This window comes from Hyalella azteca, unplaced genomic scaffold, assembly GCF_000764305.2.
Source record: "Hyalella azteca isolate HAZT.00-mixed unplaced genomic scaffold, Hazt_2.0.2 contig3387, whole genome shotgun sequence".
NCBI classification, from domain to species: Eukaryota; Metazoa; Arthropoda; class Malacostraca; order Amphipoda; family Hyalellidae; genus Hyalella; species Hyalella azteca.
In genome coordinates, this window is record NW_025933637.1 from 15,027 (window position 1) to 32,353 (window position 17,327).

General features: G+C 37.0%; 2 protein-coding genes across 2 annotated transcripts; both read left to right on the forward strand.

Moving 5' to 3' along the window:
- Positions 1-1,906: 1,906 nt before the first annotated feature.
- On the forward strand, positions 1,907-5,300 carry LOC108670257. The gene is made up of 3 exons (XM_018157717.2): positions 1,907-2,110; positions 2,508-2,635; positions 3,763-5,300. Exons 1-3 carry the CDS (start codon positions 1,940-1,942, stop codon positions 3,851-3,853), a joined length of 390 nt encoding a protein of 129 aa, XP_018013206.1. The 5' UTR covers positions 1,907-1,939; the 3' UTR covers positions 3,854-5,300.
- A 2,408-nt stretch (positions 5,301-7,708) lies between these two features.
- Positions 7,709-13,085, forward strand: LOC108670256. Its single transcript, XM_018157716.2, has 4 exons — positions 7,709-9,159; positions 10,326-10,532; positions 11,064-11,191; positions 12,422-13,085. Exons 1-4 carry the CDS (start codon positions 8,479-8,481, stop codon positions 12,510-12,512), a joined length of 1,107 nt encoding a protein of 368 aa, XP_018013205.1. The 5' UTR covers positions 7,709-8,478; the 3' UTR covers positions 12,513-13,085.
- The last annotated feature ends 4,242 nt before the right edge of the window (positions 13,086-17,327 follow it).

A 17,327-nucleotide genomic window follows, 5' to 3' on the forward strand; every position in this document is an offset into this window, starting at 1 on the left:
GTGATTCATTTGCTATATATTTAAATAAGAATTATTGCTTATTCTTTTACCTTTCAAACTTCACGGAAATTCTATAAGTCTATGAAAATATGAAGGTTTTTGTTGACATATATAGACATTTATTCATTGAATGTCTATGACATTGAATGTCGACATTGATTTTCCATACAACTTCATTCCAGTGTTTTATTTTCCAATATTTATTTTGTTAAGAACTAACAACAATTAGTGTATTTAGTTCCTAGTTAGATAGTCACTATATATATCACTATATATAATCAGTGTATATATATACTGTAATCACTATAACTTCATATAATTATTTTCATTCCATTTCATTGCACATTATTCACTTATTGTGTTGTAAAAATTTATTAAAGTCAATTATTTTTATGCTCTTTCTTCTAAAGCCTGCAATATTATTTATAATTTATGATATTAATTATTAATAAAATATAGCCGTCATAATCAATCATATGTAGAAGCGGTATAAATAATTTTTTTCAATTATTAAATCAACACCACAACACCAGGAGCGTGACTGTGATAGTGATACAAGTACAAGTAAGAAATAATGTCACGAATATATATATTTACTTTAATTACACTGTTAGATAAATTACCGTTTACGGTATTACCGGCGTTAACGGTATTACGGTAAATTACCGTTAACGGTATTACCGGCGTTAACGGTATTACGGTAAATTACCGTTAACGGTATTACCGGCGTTAACGGTATTACGGTAAATTACCGTTAACGGTATTACCGGCGTTAACGGTATTACGGTAAATTACCGTTAACGGTATTACCGGCGTTAACGGTATTACGGTAAATTACCGTTAACGGTATTACCGGCGTTAACGGTATTACGGTAAATTACCGTTAACGGTATTACCGGCGTTAACGGTATTACGGTAAATTACCGTTAACGGTATTACCGGCGTTAACGGTATTACGGTAAATTACCGTTAACGGTATTACCGGCGTTAACGGTATTACGGTAAATTACCGTTAACGGTATTACCGGCGTTAACGGTATTACGGTAAATTACCGTTAACGGTATTACCGGCGTTAACGGTATTACGGTAAATTACCGTTAACGGTATTACCGGCGTTAACGGTATTACGGTAAATTACCGTTAACGGTATTACCGGCGTTAACGGTATTACGGTAAATTACCGTTAACGGTATTACCGGCGTTAACGGTATTACGGTAAATTACCGTTAACGGTATTACCGGCGTTAACGGTATTACGGTAAATTACCGTTAACGGTATTACCGGCGTTAACGGTATTACGGTAAATTACCGTTAACGGTATTACCGGCGTTAACGGTATTACGGTAAATTACCGTTAACGGTATTACCGGCGTTAACGGTATTACGGTAAATTACCGTTAACGGTATTACCGGCGTTAACGGTATTACGGTAAATTACCGTTAACGGTATTACCGGCGTTAACGGTATTACGGTAAATTACCGTTAACGGTATTACCGGCGTTAACGGTATTACGGTAAATTACCGTTAACGGTATTACCGGCGTTAACGGTATTACGGTAAATTACCGTTAACGGTATTACCGGCGTTAACGGTATTACGGTAAATTACCGTTAACGGTATTACCGGCGTTAACGGTATTACGGTAAATTACCGTTAACGGTATTACCGGCGTTAACGGTATTACGGTAAATTACCGTTAACGGTATTACCGGCGTTAACGNGATTTTGTTGCAGGTTGGCCTGTTTTACTGGAAAGAACTTCAACTCTGATTACTATTTTCATGTTGCCGATGAGTAGACTGAAATTTATTATAGGAAACATGGGACTGATGGAATTGTGCATGTTAAACTGAAATTTATTATAGGAAACGTGGGACTGATGGAATTGTTTTATTGCAGATGAGCGAGCGGGAGGTAGCGGCCGTGAACGAGTGGATGGCGTCAGGTAAAGCGGTGCATCTCATGAGGGATCACCCGAGTCACAATGCACCCATCTTGGGGGGCATGTTCGGGGTGTACCAGCCCCCCGACATGCTTCATGTCTTCGAGGACATCCTTCATGACCTTTTCATCTTGCCTTCAAAAATTGATCAGACTAATTTAGCGGTAAGGTAACAATGGGAACGTGATGATACCAATGGCTACTAATAAATGTATAAATAAATCATTTTGCATTCAAGTTTTGATAAAATATGTCTTTTTGCATTTTATGTGTACTAGCAGTGCTATGCCACTAGCGGCAATTTAATCTTTATTGTGAGTGATGATTATTTTATCAATTAGCATGAATAACCTGACTTGTGAGCACTCAGCTGGAATCTCAGCTTAAGTTAAGTATCAGCTGGAACGGTTAACCTATAAAATAAGTATAGTATAAGTATACTATACTATGCTTATTAAAATAAGTATAGTATAAGTATACGATACTTATTTATATAGTATAAGTATACTATACTATAAATATAGTTGAATAAACATTCGTAACGATCCTGTCGGACCGCAGAGAGTGATGACGAGAAGCTTCCTAGACGAGCATGCGCTGCAGCACAGCAGCTTCCACTGCACGCTGGCCGGACGGAGCCTGCCTTTCCCGACTCAGAGACAACATGGCTTCTTTGTGGGCAACCCTTGGTGCGTGAATGCTATAAATAAGCAATGTATAAAATAATTTCATACATTTCATACTTTACTACATAACATAACATATAACATAACATATTTTTTTTTTTTTAAAGGCCACCCACACTCACCATTCCAACAAAAAAAAATAGTTTGAAGTAGCTACTAGACTTCCACCGGGTTCGATATGGTGCTAGGCATTTCAAATCTGAACATATATTTTTCCATGGCTTTATCTAGTCTCTTCTTGAACGCGTTACTACGATTTTTTTTTCGAATAAAAAATTCTGTGCACTTTAATCTAGGTACACAATTATTTTATTTTGTAACTTGTTCGCGTTTCACTATGCGGTTTTTTCTCAAGCCTGCATATTTTGTAATTTCAAAAAGCATGTATACAGGCATGTGCTAACGAATACACTCGATTTTTTATCATGTATGAAATTTTTATTCATCTGACCGGAATGCGTAGATTTTACGTTATCGATAGATTCGTATTTTTATTTTACAACCTTTCTCACATTTTCCCAATATCCAAGTTACGTTATTTACTTGTGAATAATTGTTGCCAGTCGAGATAATACGTGTTCAGAAAAATAGCTATGATTATTTTTCGCTATACCAATGCTTACTAACAATCGAAAGCTCCACTGCCCCTTCTTCCCTACCTTTTTTATGGTCCTACCAACCGTCTTATTTTAAAAATAAAATCACTTATCAGAACAATAAAGAATTATCGAATATACATTATCATTTATTGAAATCTTCAGCTATCAATTATCATCTATTAAAATCTTTAGTAATTAAGTGTTATTTATTATAATGATAACTTATCATTTGTAATTTTTATCACTTTACCATCACTTTACTAGTTGATAAGTAATTATTATTAATTACTTATCAACTATAAATAATCACATTATCTTAAGTAGACAACTTGGAGAGCGAGCTAAAAACTCTCCAAGAAGAGTCATTGGCGTATTGTAAGCGATTGCTGTATTTTCGTTCGCAAATTCATTGACGAAAAACATTATAAGGATTCAAATTCTAATTTCAACCATTTCGAAAGTATTTATTATGCACATATAAGAAATTTTGCCCTCATTATGTCCAAATAATTGAAGCTTACGTCTGGGCAGGTATCGACCAGAATATTGTTGCGCCCCAATGACAGAGGAGTGCCCACTGCGATGTCGACCAGCTGCTCATCCTGACTGGATATATTGTTAGGTAATGGCACATCACGGGTATATGCCTGTATAGAATATACCTGTATAGAATATACCTGTATAGGTATATCTTTTCTATCAAACATTCGCAAACAATAAGGTCTCAAATCTGCGCTGAATTACCGTGAAATATGATTGAAAACTCTTTATTTACCGTTGTAGACGAATTCGCATTGAGAGCGTCTTGTCGCATTATATGACATCAATCCTCATTGAAAATAATTTAACATGAAATATTTTAAACCCGCAACTTTACTCGTTATTATTATATTATATTATCGTTATTATATGAGCGCTATCTGCTCCCTCATCATTGATTGAGCTCAAGGAATCTTAAATAAAATGCGGGGTGCTGCTGTAGCGCACAGAAATTCAGTGGAGCTGGAAGTGATCCTCTGATGTGTGATGGTAAAAAATAGATCATTTAATGATTTTAATCTTTCACAAATGTGATGAATTTTTGGAAATGAATGTTCCTAAGCGTGTTCTGTTTGAAATAGTCGCCACTAAAGGCTTGCCTGTAAGTAACTATTGTCGCTATCGAAGGTCTTGTATTAGAGGAAAATAATCTGATCCTACCGTATATGAGGCTGTAAAAATCGTTTACTATATTCATCAATTAGCTGGCGTCACATTATTATGTCACTTGTTAATCTAATTTTTTCACCAATTATTGCAGGTAATATATTAATAGTTATATTCATTTCATTACCCAATTCAAATTTCATGAATTCTTACGGAAATGGCAAATCTCTAGCAATCACAACTCCAAATATCATGACTACTGTTGGAAATTCTAAAATTAAAGTTTTAAACGCCAAAGTATATACATATAAATTCGAAGCATGTTGCGCAAGAATTCATATTCAGTGTGCATGGCATGAAGTGTAGAACAAATATGAAAGCCACGGTCTAATAGTGTTTGAATCAAGTTCAACTTGGATCGACAATAATATAAGCTAAAAAATCGGGTGTTTAAGCTTTTGAAAGTCAATTTTCTCAAAATAAAAGTCTGAAAACAGCCATTAGATTTAGTAATATGGCAGTCGAGAAAAGACCAACTATTGTTAAACCCAGTTCCATGGTAAATTTAATAGAATTAAGTTGCAAGCTTGAGTATTCGATGAAAAGTTTGACATGAGAAGGGATGCTTGAAAATAAGGAAGGTTTCATCGACGTATCTGAATATATTGTAAAATGAACGAATATTCACACGCATGCGTATGAAGCCACATTACAGAGTCTTATTTTGACGGTGATGCTCGTACCGAAAAGTTTTATTTTACTCTTGACATTACAATCAATTCCCTTCAATACTCAAATGTACGTACGGCAATTCCTCTATTTACAATCTGACAGAGGTGGGCAGTAGCGCGCTACTTGTAGCGGTCGCTATAGCGGCCTGTTACTAGTGTCAACATGTCAGTTGTTACCAGAGGTAGGCAATAGCGCGCTACATATAGCGGCCGCTACATTTTAAGTAGCGGTAGCGGTAGCGGCGCTACATTTAAGCAATTGTTGCGGTAGCGATAGCGCTCGCTACTTTTAGAGCATGTAGCGGTAGCGGCCGCTACATTTCAAAGTAGCGCTGCCCAGCTCTGCAATCTAATGTAATATTAAGTCGCTTGATTCACGATCATCACGCCTCCTCGGTATTATGCTTTCGTACAATATTCTATTGCTATTTCATATCTCACCCCTTATCTGATGTTTTGTGTTCGTTATCAATAACCTGCCAATTTTATCTGAATATCCATCCTTCCTAAAGTTCTTTAGTTCACAATCACATTGTTGCGTTTGAAATATTTTCCATGGGAGCTAAAAACGTTATACAGCGCCAAATATTAGATCTGTTCAGTGTTCACATAATACTTCGATGAAAAATTGATCTGATATCATTTCTGGCGTTAGCCGTTACCATTAAAAACTATCAAATTTATAAAACTACAATCAATATTTCTGTATTGTTTTGCCAAAATGTCATTTTTTAATAAAAAAATTTATCAATTTAAAATTAAGCCCAGTCAGATATCGCATCCAAGTTTCCAGAGGTAAATCTCTACATTGATGTACAGCACAACCTCGTACTGATGAATTTCGAGTACGAATTGTCGGCATGCTTGATGCCCAGTCTGGCCGCGGCGGCAAGTTTCGAGAGTTTAGCGGCGAGTGGCATGTTTGATTAGTTCAGAGGCGAATGGCATGCATGATGAATTTTTTATCAAGAGGCATGCTAGGTTGGTTAGTGGTGTAATGTTTAGTGAACTGAGTGACGAGTAGCATGCTTGATGAATTTTTTTATCGAGAGGCATGCTAGGTTGGTTTAGTGGTGTCATGTTTGATTTGTTCAGAGGCGAATGGCCTGCATGATGAATTTTTTATCAAGAGGCATGCTAGGTTGGTTAGTGGTGTCATGTTTAGTGAACTGAGTCGCGAGTAGCATGCATGATGAATTTTTTTATCGAGAGGCATGCTAGGTTGGTTTAGTGGTGTCATGTTTAGTAACTTAGTGGCGAGTATGTCTCTTATACACATCTAGATGTGTATAAGAGACAGCTGCGATGTCGACCAGCTGCTCATCCTGACTGGATATATTGTTAGGCAATTGCACATCAACTGTATAGAATATACCTGTATAGGTATATCTTTTCTATCAAACATTCGCAAACAATAAGGTCTCAAATCTGCGCTGAATTACTGTGAAATATGATTGAAAACTCTTTATTTACCGTTGTAGACGAATTCGCATTGAGAGCGTCTTGTCGCATTATATGACATCAATCCTCATTGAAAATAATTTAACATGAAATATTTTAAACCCGCAACTTTACTCGTTATTATTATATTATATTATCGTTATTATATGAGCGCTATCTGCTCCCTCATCATTGATTGAGCTCAAGGAATCTTAAATAAAATGCGGGGTGCTGCTGTAGCGCACAGAAATTCAGTGGAGCTGGAAGTGNAGTTACAGGCGGGCTTGCTTGCGTTTCTAACTTACAAGACTTAAACGCACGACGTTGTGACTATGGTTGAATTGCATTAATTCAGCCATAGGTGTGACAAGCTAATGATTGGACAAGCTAAGGATTGGTTTACGAAGCTTTTTGAACCCTTCAATAAATACAGATGTTTATACTATTGAATTCTAAAAAGTTACTAATTATGGAATTTATTGTGATTGGTGTTAGCCGAAAAAATGATTTTTGTAAGCAAAATAGAAAAAGAATTTGTGTCACTTTACCTTTTAATTCAATAATTTTTATAGTTTTGGAGCAAAATGTAAATCATGATGTAGTAAAAAGTAACGATTTAAAATGTTATGAATGCTATAAATCAGTAATGTATACGATAGTTTTACAAACATCTTAGTCATACACTTTCTTAAAACTTTTGCTTATTTTTTGGAATAAATCGAAATTTTCTTCAAATTTTGCATTACTATATTCTGCTAGACTTTCCATGCTAAAGATAAATCTACTCTGGGGTTCCCTCTGAAAATTATGGGGTGATTCGAATTTTCCACAATTATTTCCCCATTTATTTCCATTATCTATTCCCTTTGAAAAATAAGTTGGAAATTGAACGATGAAAGTCGATCCTCATGAAAGATTGTTTTAGAATAGAATAGAATAGAAGTGTCGGTGCTGAAGAAATAGGCCCATGGCCTGTTGCCGATTCTTGAACTTTTCGTGACTTGATTCACAAGGGATCCGGCCTTTGGAACCCGATCTTTCCATAACTGACGATTGATTGAGATAGCTGCTGGACTTATTGCCTGGTCCGTAATTTGCTAGGCATTTTAAGACTGAACATATGCTCCTGCATAGCTTCGTCTAGTCTGTCATGGAATATTGTTCACGATTGAATAATAAAATCCGAGCGGTGGCATGTAGAATGAAAGAAGAAACCTGTTGGTTATGCAAGCTGATTAAGACAATCGCAATGAAAGGAAGGGTAATGTTGAAGTTAATTGGTATTTCGTAGCGTATTTTGCTTGATTGAAAATTATTACCTGAATACTTTTCACATTCCAAAATAGAACTTTCAACGCATTTTGTAAGCGTGACCCAACCTCTTGATCCAGGCCAATGTCATTGCTGTGAATTTAAAAATGAAAATTAGTGGGATGAAGAAACAATATACATTCATTCCGGGTCTTTGTTGAATTCTTTGCATCGGTTTACAAGCTCTCGTTTCAAACTTTTTTTTTAGTTTTACAAGTTATGAGCCGCCTACAGAGAACTTAATTAGATGCTAGGATAGAAAAAAAGTTTGTATGTATACATATTTTTTATATATAATCATCACTAGTGAAAAATAAATTCAATACCTGGGCAGGACACTGATATTTGGTGATGATAGCGATCACTAGCGCGTCAGGCCGAATCAACTATCGGTTGCCTTTCCCATGAAGTTGTCGAGACGCCGCCTGCTGACTACATGCGGTAGGCGAGTCGCGTGCAACGAAATGTTAACGATCTCTCGTTTGTCTGATGGCGTCACCAGTAAATTTTAGTTCCAGATTAGAAGAAATAGTGCCCCATGTTCAGTTAGCTTTTGAAAATCAATATTGGTAGCTGAAGTCATTCTTTTACTGATTTATTTGACCCGCTGATCGATCCGATGCATGGAAATGGGAAACGACATCGAAGGCTGCTGCTTGTAGCCACAGTGTGTCTTTTCGTAGTCTTCATATTTCACAACAGTCGATTATTTATTTGGAATTCGCATTCTTCTGGATGGAATAGTACAAAATATGAAGCCCGTCGAATGAGCGAGAGAGTAAAAGGTGGAGTTGGCCGGGTTATTCATCCGATTTATCACGACATTGAGCTACCGTGGTGGGAACGGTTAAACATTTCGAGCTGCAGCAAATTAGGAGACAACGTAAAGCACCCCAGTCGTGCGGCAGAACATTTACCCGCCCCTTACAATGGCAGCAATTTTTTTCCACGGAGCGGTAACTGTGGACGACGAGCATCGCTGCTCGGGGACAAGCAGAAAGTTGTATCTTTCTCCGTGTATGGAACAAATCAAAAGTATTACAATGGATTAGTGTTCGTACTTGATGATATTCAGCAATATTATCCGGGTTGGAATATCCGCATTCACACACTCCCTAAAGAACACTACTCCTTTTTCTGTCCTCTGTTGATGAAGTATCCCAACTTGGCCTTGTGTGATGCCGAGAACCTGCCTGAGCCTCTGGGTGACGTGTCGATGTTGAACCCAATGCTGTGGCGCTCGTCACCCATGGGGGACCCGCAGGTCGAGCGGTTCATCGTCAGGGACTCAGATGCCCAGGTGAGTGTGGGTTGTATAATTATAAAGATACCGGTAGTAGTTTAGTAGAATAGAAATTCCTGAATTTGTGGTTAGGATATTTCAAGAAGAGTTTCTATTCTATACTCCACTCAACTAGTCATACTTTGCGAACAGCTATCCTTAAGAAATAAATTTCGCACGCTTAAGAGACAGCATTTGAAGGATATCTAGAAAATATAGTCTTCACTCACCGGAATCATGGAAACGGAATGTAACTGTTCAAATAATGAATCGTACTACTCACCTTTATTATAAAAATACTGTACCTAAATCCATTACCTGCGTGATGAGAGACTGACAGTTATAGTCGGCTTGCTTGCGTTTCCAACTCACAAGACTTTAAACGCTCGAGATTGTGGCTCGTGTGGCAAGCTTAGGATTGATTTACAGAAGCGTGTTGCAACCTACCATAAATACAGATTTATATAATTGAATTCTAAAAAGTTACTAATTATGGAATTTATTGTGATTGCGAAAAAATGATTTTTGTAAGCAAAATAGAAAATGAATTTTTGTCACTTTACCTTTTAATTCAATAATTTCTATAGTTTTGGAGCAAAATGTAAATCATGATGTAGTAAAAAGTAATGATTTAAAATGTTATGAATGCTATAAATCAGTAATGTATACGATACTTTTACAAACATCTTAGCCATACACTTTCTTAAAACTTTTGCTTATTTTTTGGAATAAATCGAAATTTTCTTTAAATTTTGCATTACTATATTCTGCTAGACTTACCATGTTAAAGATAAATCTACTCTGGGATTCCCACCGAAAATTATGTAGTGATTGGAACTTTCCCTAATTATTTACACATTTATTTCCGCATTTATTTCCATTATCCATTCCCTTTGACAAACGAAGTGGCAATTGAGCGATGAAACTCGATCCTCATGAACGATTGTTGTGTTGCAGATTTTGTTGCAGGTTGGCCTGTTTTACTGGAAAGAACTTCAAAACTGATTACTATTTTCATGTTGCCGATGAGAAAACTGAAATTTATTAGAAGAAATATGGGACTGATGGAATTGTGCATGTTAAACTGAAATTTATTATAGGAAACATGGGACTGACGGAATTGTGCATGTTAAACTGAAATTTATTATAGGAAACATGGAACTGATGGAATTGTTTTATTGCAGATGAACGAGCGGGAGGTTGCGGCCGTGAACGAGTGGATAGCGTCAGGTAAAGCGGTGCATCTCATGAGGGATCATCCGAGTCACAATGCACCCATCTTGGGGGGCATGTTCGGGGTGTACCAGCCCCCCGACATGCTTCATGTCTTCGAGGACATCCTTCACGATCTTTTCATCTTGCCTTCAAAAATTGATCAGACTAATTTAGCGGTAAGTTAACAATGGGAACGTGATGATAACAATGGCTACTAATAAATGTATAAATAAATCATTTTATATTCAAGTTTTGATAAAATATGTCTTTGTGCATTTTATGCGTACTAGCAATGCTATGCAAGTAGCGACAATTAAATCTTTTTTTGAGGGAGGACTATTGTATCAATTGACATGATTAAATTGACTTGTAAGCACTCAGCTGGAATCTCAGCTTAAGTAGCAGCTGGAACGGTTAACCTAGAAAATAAGTATATAGTATAAGTATATTTGTGTAGTTTGGCAGAAGCTGTTCTTTAATGCAGGTTTCATTGAAGACCAGAGAGTATTTCTTATTGACAATTTTATTGACAAAAATTGTCAATAAGAAATACTCTCTGGTCTTCAATGAAACCAGTATAAGTATACTATACTTATTTATATAGTATAAGTATACCATACTATACTTATTAAAATAAGTTTAGCATAAGTATACTATAAAATAAATATATTTGAATAAACAATCGTAACGATCCTGTCGGACCGCAGAAAGTGATGACGAGAAGCTTCCTAGACGAGCACGCGTTGCAGCACAGCAGCTTCCACTGCACGCTGGCCGGACGGAGCCTGCCGTTCCCGACTCAGAGACAACATGGCTTCTTCGTGGGCAACCCTTGGTGAGTGACAAGCTCACTTTACTACATAACATAACATATAACATAACATATTTTTTTTTTAAAGGCCTCCCACACTCACCATTCCAACAAAAAAAAGGAATTGATTTTATTAATTAAAAACAGGGAATGGTTTCATGTCAATGATCAGGGCCCCGACCTTAACGCCTCTGATGGTGGCCTACACATAACATAACATATTGATCTCAGCGCTGAAGTGTAGGCCTGATGTGGCCTGTCGCCTATTCTTTTCCTTTTCATGCCTTGTTCATAGATCTAAACTCGTGTCATTTGACCGGATCTTTTCATGACTGACGATAGTTTCAAGTAGCTACTAGACTTCCACCGGGTTCGATATGGTGCTAGGCATTTCAAATCTGAACATATATTTTTCCATAGCTTTATCTAGTCTCTTCTTGAACGCGTTACTACGATTTTTTTCGAATAAAAAATTCTGTAAACTTTAATCTAGGTACACAATTATTTTGTTTTGTAACTTGTTCGCGTTTCACTATGCGGTATTTTCTTAAGCCTTCATATATTCTAATTTCAAAAAACATATATACAGGCAAGTGCTAACGAATACACTCGAATTTTTATCATGTATGAAAATTTTATTCATCTGACCGGAATGCGTAGATTTTACGTTATCGATAGATTCGTATTTTTATTTTACAACCTTTCTCACATTTTCCCAATATCCAAGTTACATTATTTACTTGTGACTAATTGTTGCCAGTCGAGATATTACGTGTTCAGAAAAATAGCTATGGTTATTTTTCGCTATACCGATGCTAACTAACAATCGAAAGCTCCACTGCCCCTTCTTCCCTACCTTTTTTATAGTCCGGACAACCGTCTTATTTTAAAATCTTCAGCTATCAATGATCATCTATTAAAAATTTTAGTAATTAAATTTTATTTATTATATTGATCACTTATTATTTGTAATTTTTATCACTTTTAACTATTACTAATTACTTATCAACTATAAATAATCACATTATCTTAAGTAGACAACTAGGAGAGCGCGCTAAAAACTCTCCAATTAAGAAGGGTCATTGGCGCACTCATATTGTAAGCGATCTCTGTATTTTCGTTCGCAAATTCATTGACGAATAACATTATACGGATTCAAATTCTAATTTCAACCATTTCGAGAGTATTTATTATGCACATGTATGAAAATTTAGCCTTATTATGTCCAAATAGTTGAAGCTTACGTCTGGGCAGGTATCGACCAGAATATTGTTGCGCCCCAATGACCGAGGAGTGCCCACTGCGATGTCGACCAGCTGCTCATCCTGACTGGATATATTGTTAGGCAATTGCACATCAACTGTATAGAATATACCTGTATAGGTATATCTTTTCTATCAAACATTCGCAAACAATAAGGTCTCAAATCTGCGCTGAATTACTGTGAAATATGATTGAAAACTCTTTATTTACCGTTGTAGACGAATTCGCATTGAGAGCGTCTTGTCGCATTATATGACATCAATCCTCATTGAAAATAATTTAACATGAAATATTTTAAACCCGCAACTTTACTCGTTATTATTATATTATATTATCGTTATTATATGAGCGCTATCTGCTCCCTCATCATTGATTGAGCTCAAGGAATCTTAAATAAAATGCGGGGTGCTGCTGTAGCGCACAGAAATTCAGTGGAGCTGGAAGTGATCCTCTGATGTGTGATGGTAAAAAATAGATCATTTAATGATTTTAATCTTTCACAAATGTGATGAATTTTTGGAAATGAATGTTCCTAAGCGTGTTCTGTTTGAAATAGTCGCCACTAAAGGCTTGCCTGTAAGTAACTATTGTCGCTATCGAAGGTCTTGTATTAGAGGAAAATAATCTGATCCTACCGTATATGAGGCTGTAAAAATCGTTTANTATCGAGAGGCATGCTAGGTTGGTTTAGTGGTGTCATGTTTAGTGAACTTAGTGGCGAGTAGCATGCTTGATGAATTTTTTTATCAAGAGTCATGCTAGGTTGGTTTAGTGGTGTCATGTTTAGTGAACTTGGTGGCGAGTAGCATGCATGATGAATTTTTTATCAAGAGGCATGCTAGGTTGGTTTAGTGGTGTCATGTTTAGTGAATTGAGTGGCGAGTAGCATGCATGATGAATTTTTTTATCAAGAGGCATGATATAGGTTGGTTTAGTGGTGTAATGTTTAGTGAACTGAGTGGCGAGTAGCATGCTTGATGAATTTTTTATCGAGAGGCATGCTAGGTTGGTTTAGTGGTGTCATGTTTAGTGAACTTAGTGGCGAGTAGCATGCATGATGAATTTTTTATCAAGAGGCATGCTAGGTTGGTTTAGTGGTGTCATGTTTAGTGAACTGAGTGACGAGTAGCATACATGATGATCATTTAGTAGCGGATGACACGTTTGGCGATTTATGCGAGAAGCTGGGAAGAATTTCAACTCTAACTATGTTAGCGTGGATATGCTGGTATTATAAAACTATCAACGAATCTTCATCCTTACGAATCTATCACCCTTAAACTTTACGGACTTATAGCCGGTGCAATCAAGTCGTGTTTTGCAAAAATATTTTCAAGGTTTTTTAATGTGGATGTTGAAGGTAAAGCTAAAAAAATAGTAACTCAATTGTTCTTCATATTAAAAAGGAAATAATTTTCGAATGTGTAAAAGAGTCATTCAGCCATCAGTACTTGTATATCATCGCTTCATTTGCATGAAAGTTGAACGGGAGTTACAGCCTATGCCCGTAATTGCTAACTGCTTTACTAAAAATCATGTCTATTTAAATTGCAAATTTATTACTATCCTGATAATATTATATTGAGCTAAAAATCTCCGATAAATCATACAATTTCCTTATTATGTCTGGCATTGTAAGATCGCCTCTTTAGACATATCAATGTGATAGATAATAAGACTAATAGTAAGATGATCATATTTATTCTTCCCAGAAAGCATGCGTACAAATTTGCAACAAAAATGAATTCGTACTGAAAAAATAGTTTGAATTAAAATTGAATCTACGTGAAATTGACACTTGAAATTTAAAAACATGTTTTTTGTGGCCGGTGCATCAACAAACCAGCTTAAAAATTCACTAAGAATTCAGTCGTGGTTCAATTAAAACATGCAATGAAAAAATCATGAAATCAATTTCTGAATGAGAACAAGTAGCTGATCATGGAAACTTATTCTCAAGGAACGTCAATGCCAATTCAAAATAAATTTTCTCCAGCAAAAGGTGGTATCGTTACTCCCTTAACAAATCCATTGCTATCTTCCATCCAACAAGCGTGCAGGAAATTTTTCGTTAGGTTTTGCACCTCAAAGACACAATCTCCTTTGGGCTCCAAGAGGAAGTTGACGAACAAATTTTTCCTCCGCTTCAATGCCTGGAACATTGTTTCACCAATAACGTCTTGTACTTTTGTCATTAAATTATTCCTTTGAACAGAAAAGCGCTGGCAAACGAGCACAAAATGATGAACGTAGTCATTGCTTAAAGCGACGCGACGATTACAAAATCGGCATGTTTGGGCTTGGGTTCCTTCGCCAGTATAAGCGACTTTCCGAGTTCTGAAAAGCTGGAGTAGATTGTGCTTTAATTGCCAATCCTTCGAGGGATCGATGATTTCGAAATCTGACTCCTCTGGGTTGAGCACAATCGGTACATTAATTTCATCGGTCGCCCTCGCACCATCACCATCGAAGAAACCGTACTCCCGTAACCTGACAATCTCTTCCAAGCCCGAGGGATATCGGAGACGAGTGGTGGGCCCGACACGTATGCGAGTCATTCTGTTCATGAGATAGTCATCCTGCGTCCCGGATCCGGAGACGAAGTTATCCATGCCATGGTCGTCGTTGACGGTAGGGAGCTCTGTAGCAATTGACTGGTTACTTTGGTTTGCAGAACTTGGTTGAAATTGATCCAACGTAACGTGTCCGGAGACGAAGTTATCCATGCCATGGTCGTCGTTGACGGTGGGGAGCTCTGTGGCAATTGATTGGTTACTTTGGTGCGCAGAACTTGGTTGAAATTGATCAACGACTTGAAATTGATCCAACGTAACGTATCCGGAAACGAAGTTATCCATGCCATGGTCGTCGTTGACGGTAGGCAGCTCTGTGGCAATTGATTGGTTACTTTTGTGTGCAGAACTTAGTTGAAATTGATCAACGACTTGAAATTGATCTAACGTCACGTATCCAAGGGCGAAGTTATCCATGCCATGGGCGACGTTGACGGTAGGCAGCTCTGTGGCAATTGATTGGTTACTTAGGTGTGCAGAACTTAGTTGAAATTTATCAACGACTTGAAATTGATCCAACGTCACGTATCCAAGGGCGAAGTTATCCGTGCCACGGGCGACGTTGACGTTAGGGATCTCTGTGGCAATTGAACGGTTACTTTGGTGTGCAGAACTTGGTTGAAATTGATCCAACGTCACGTATCCAAGGGCGAAGTTATCCGTGCCACGGGCGACGTTGACGTTAGGGATCTCTGTGGCAGTTGAATGGTTACTTTGGTGCGCAGAACTTGGTTGAAATTGGTCAACGACGTGACCGCTTGAACTTTGACTCTCATGTGTCATAGTGTCTGCCGTCGACTGGTCCAAATAGTTAATCAAATCAAAATCTTCGTCAACAAGACAATTTTCATCGCTCTCAAACACCACATCGGCTGGTATATCCAATTCAACATCAGATATGGACACCATTGTATTATTCATGTCTTCGATTATATCCATCCTGGATTTCTTGTATGTAATGGATTATTCGTTGGATGGGACGTTGAATTCGCGCAAGTGACTGTTCTCAAGTTACCCTAAGTCGTGAAGGTTGAACTTGTGTTTATGTTTTTGATAGAGTCACACTTGGCTGGTTATTTCACTTATTTACACTTTAAACGATGTGTCGCGACAACGGTAGCTTCAAATTCGTAAATTATCACTTGTAACTTAAGAGAGGCTGCACTTTCAAATGTTTGGAGAGATTTCAGAAACAAGCACTCCTTCAGCAGAGCTACCTCAGTGGACGATTCCGATGAAAATGCTGTTTGTAGCACAAACAGCTCCTTATATACCCAAAATGATCCCAAAACCTAATCGTTCTTATTGTTTCTACTACAAAGAAAACGTATTTCGACCAATGGCGAACGTCAGTGTCAGCACGGACCAAGACGTTGTTAGACAAAAAAGGAAGGTAGCAGGTAGATGAGCTCGGTAGAGATTAGTTTTCCAGGCTGATATCGACAGATCTCTACTAGAATATTTTGACTTATAAACCTTTGATTTGTCACGCTGGTCGTGAGTAAATTTCTGGCATGATTCTGGCGCTGTGGTCAGATGAACATATTTAACTTGTGTATATAATTGGATTTTGTAACCTCGACCCTCAATCCTCTTAGGGATGTTATTTCGTAGCAAAAATCAGTTTAAACATCATTTCAATGACGTATGTGATTGATGGAATTTGCCTTGATGATAGGTTTTACATGCGTAAGTGACTCGGCTGATTTCTGGATTAATACAGCATTAAATTGAAAGCTCAAATATTTAAGCCATTTATTTATTTTAATGTTTGTTCGTTTTTCTTTGTGTGCGCGTTCATTTCCGCGCTTAGATCGTTTGAATATGTGTTCTTAATTGAGCGTGAACTTGTTTGCGAGACCGCTGTGGTCAATATGCTAGCCCCATGCCATCGGTATGATCCAATTTAGGACCTGCAATTGCATTTTCGTAGCAAAATTTTCAGGAGTTGGAGAAGTGATTTAAAAAAATTAAATTTATTCAGCAGTTTACCAAAATTGAATTTGAATTGGGAATAAAAAAATATTTTGATTAAAGAAATTTAAAATTAGTATTTTATTCGACACAAAAAAACTGATTGTTCAATTTATGTTATTTGCAAGATTAAGATTTAAAGCAAGGCATTATTTCGTTGCCATAATTAACAATAACATATAATATCACCATAATTAATCGGACAGCAGGGGAAGATGATCGTTACGTAGCTAATAAAAGACCAATCAGACACTCAGTGATTGCCTATCATGAGCCACGAAGAGCTCACCTGCTACAGTGTTAGAAAAGTTACCGTTAACGGTATTACCGGCGTTTCAGTGGCCGGTCGG

Excerpts from the sequence above, each read along its gene's own strand:
- LOC108670256 (XM_018157716.2), top strand. The coding sequence starts at position 8,479 with ATGCATGGAAATGGGAAACGACATCGAAGGCTGCTGCTTGTAGCCACA. Across the intron at positions 10,533-11,063 it reads TTGATCAGACTAATTTAGCG|AAAGTGATGACGAGAAGCTT; the intron begins GTAAGTTAACAA and ends GTCGGACCGCAG. Across the intron at positions 11,192-12,421 it reads TTCTTCGTGGGCAACCCTTG|GTATCGACCAGAATATTGTT; the intron begins GTGAGTGACAAG and ends ACGTCTGGGCAG.
- LOC108670257 (XM_018157717.2), top strand. The coding sequence starts at position 1,940 with ATGGCGTCAGGTAAAGCGGTGCATCTCATGAGGGATCACCCGAGTCAC. Across the intron at positions 2,111-2,507 it reads TTGATCAGACTAATTTAGCG|AGAGTGATGACGAGAAGCTT; the intron begins GTAAGGTAACAA and ends GTCGGACCGCAG. Across the intron at positions 2,636-3,762 it reads TTCTTTGTGGGCAACCCTTG|GTATCGACCAGAATATTGTT; the intron begins GTGCGTGAATGC and ends ACGTCTGGGCAG.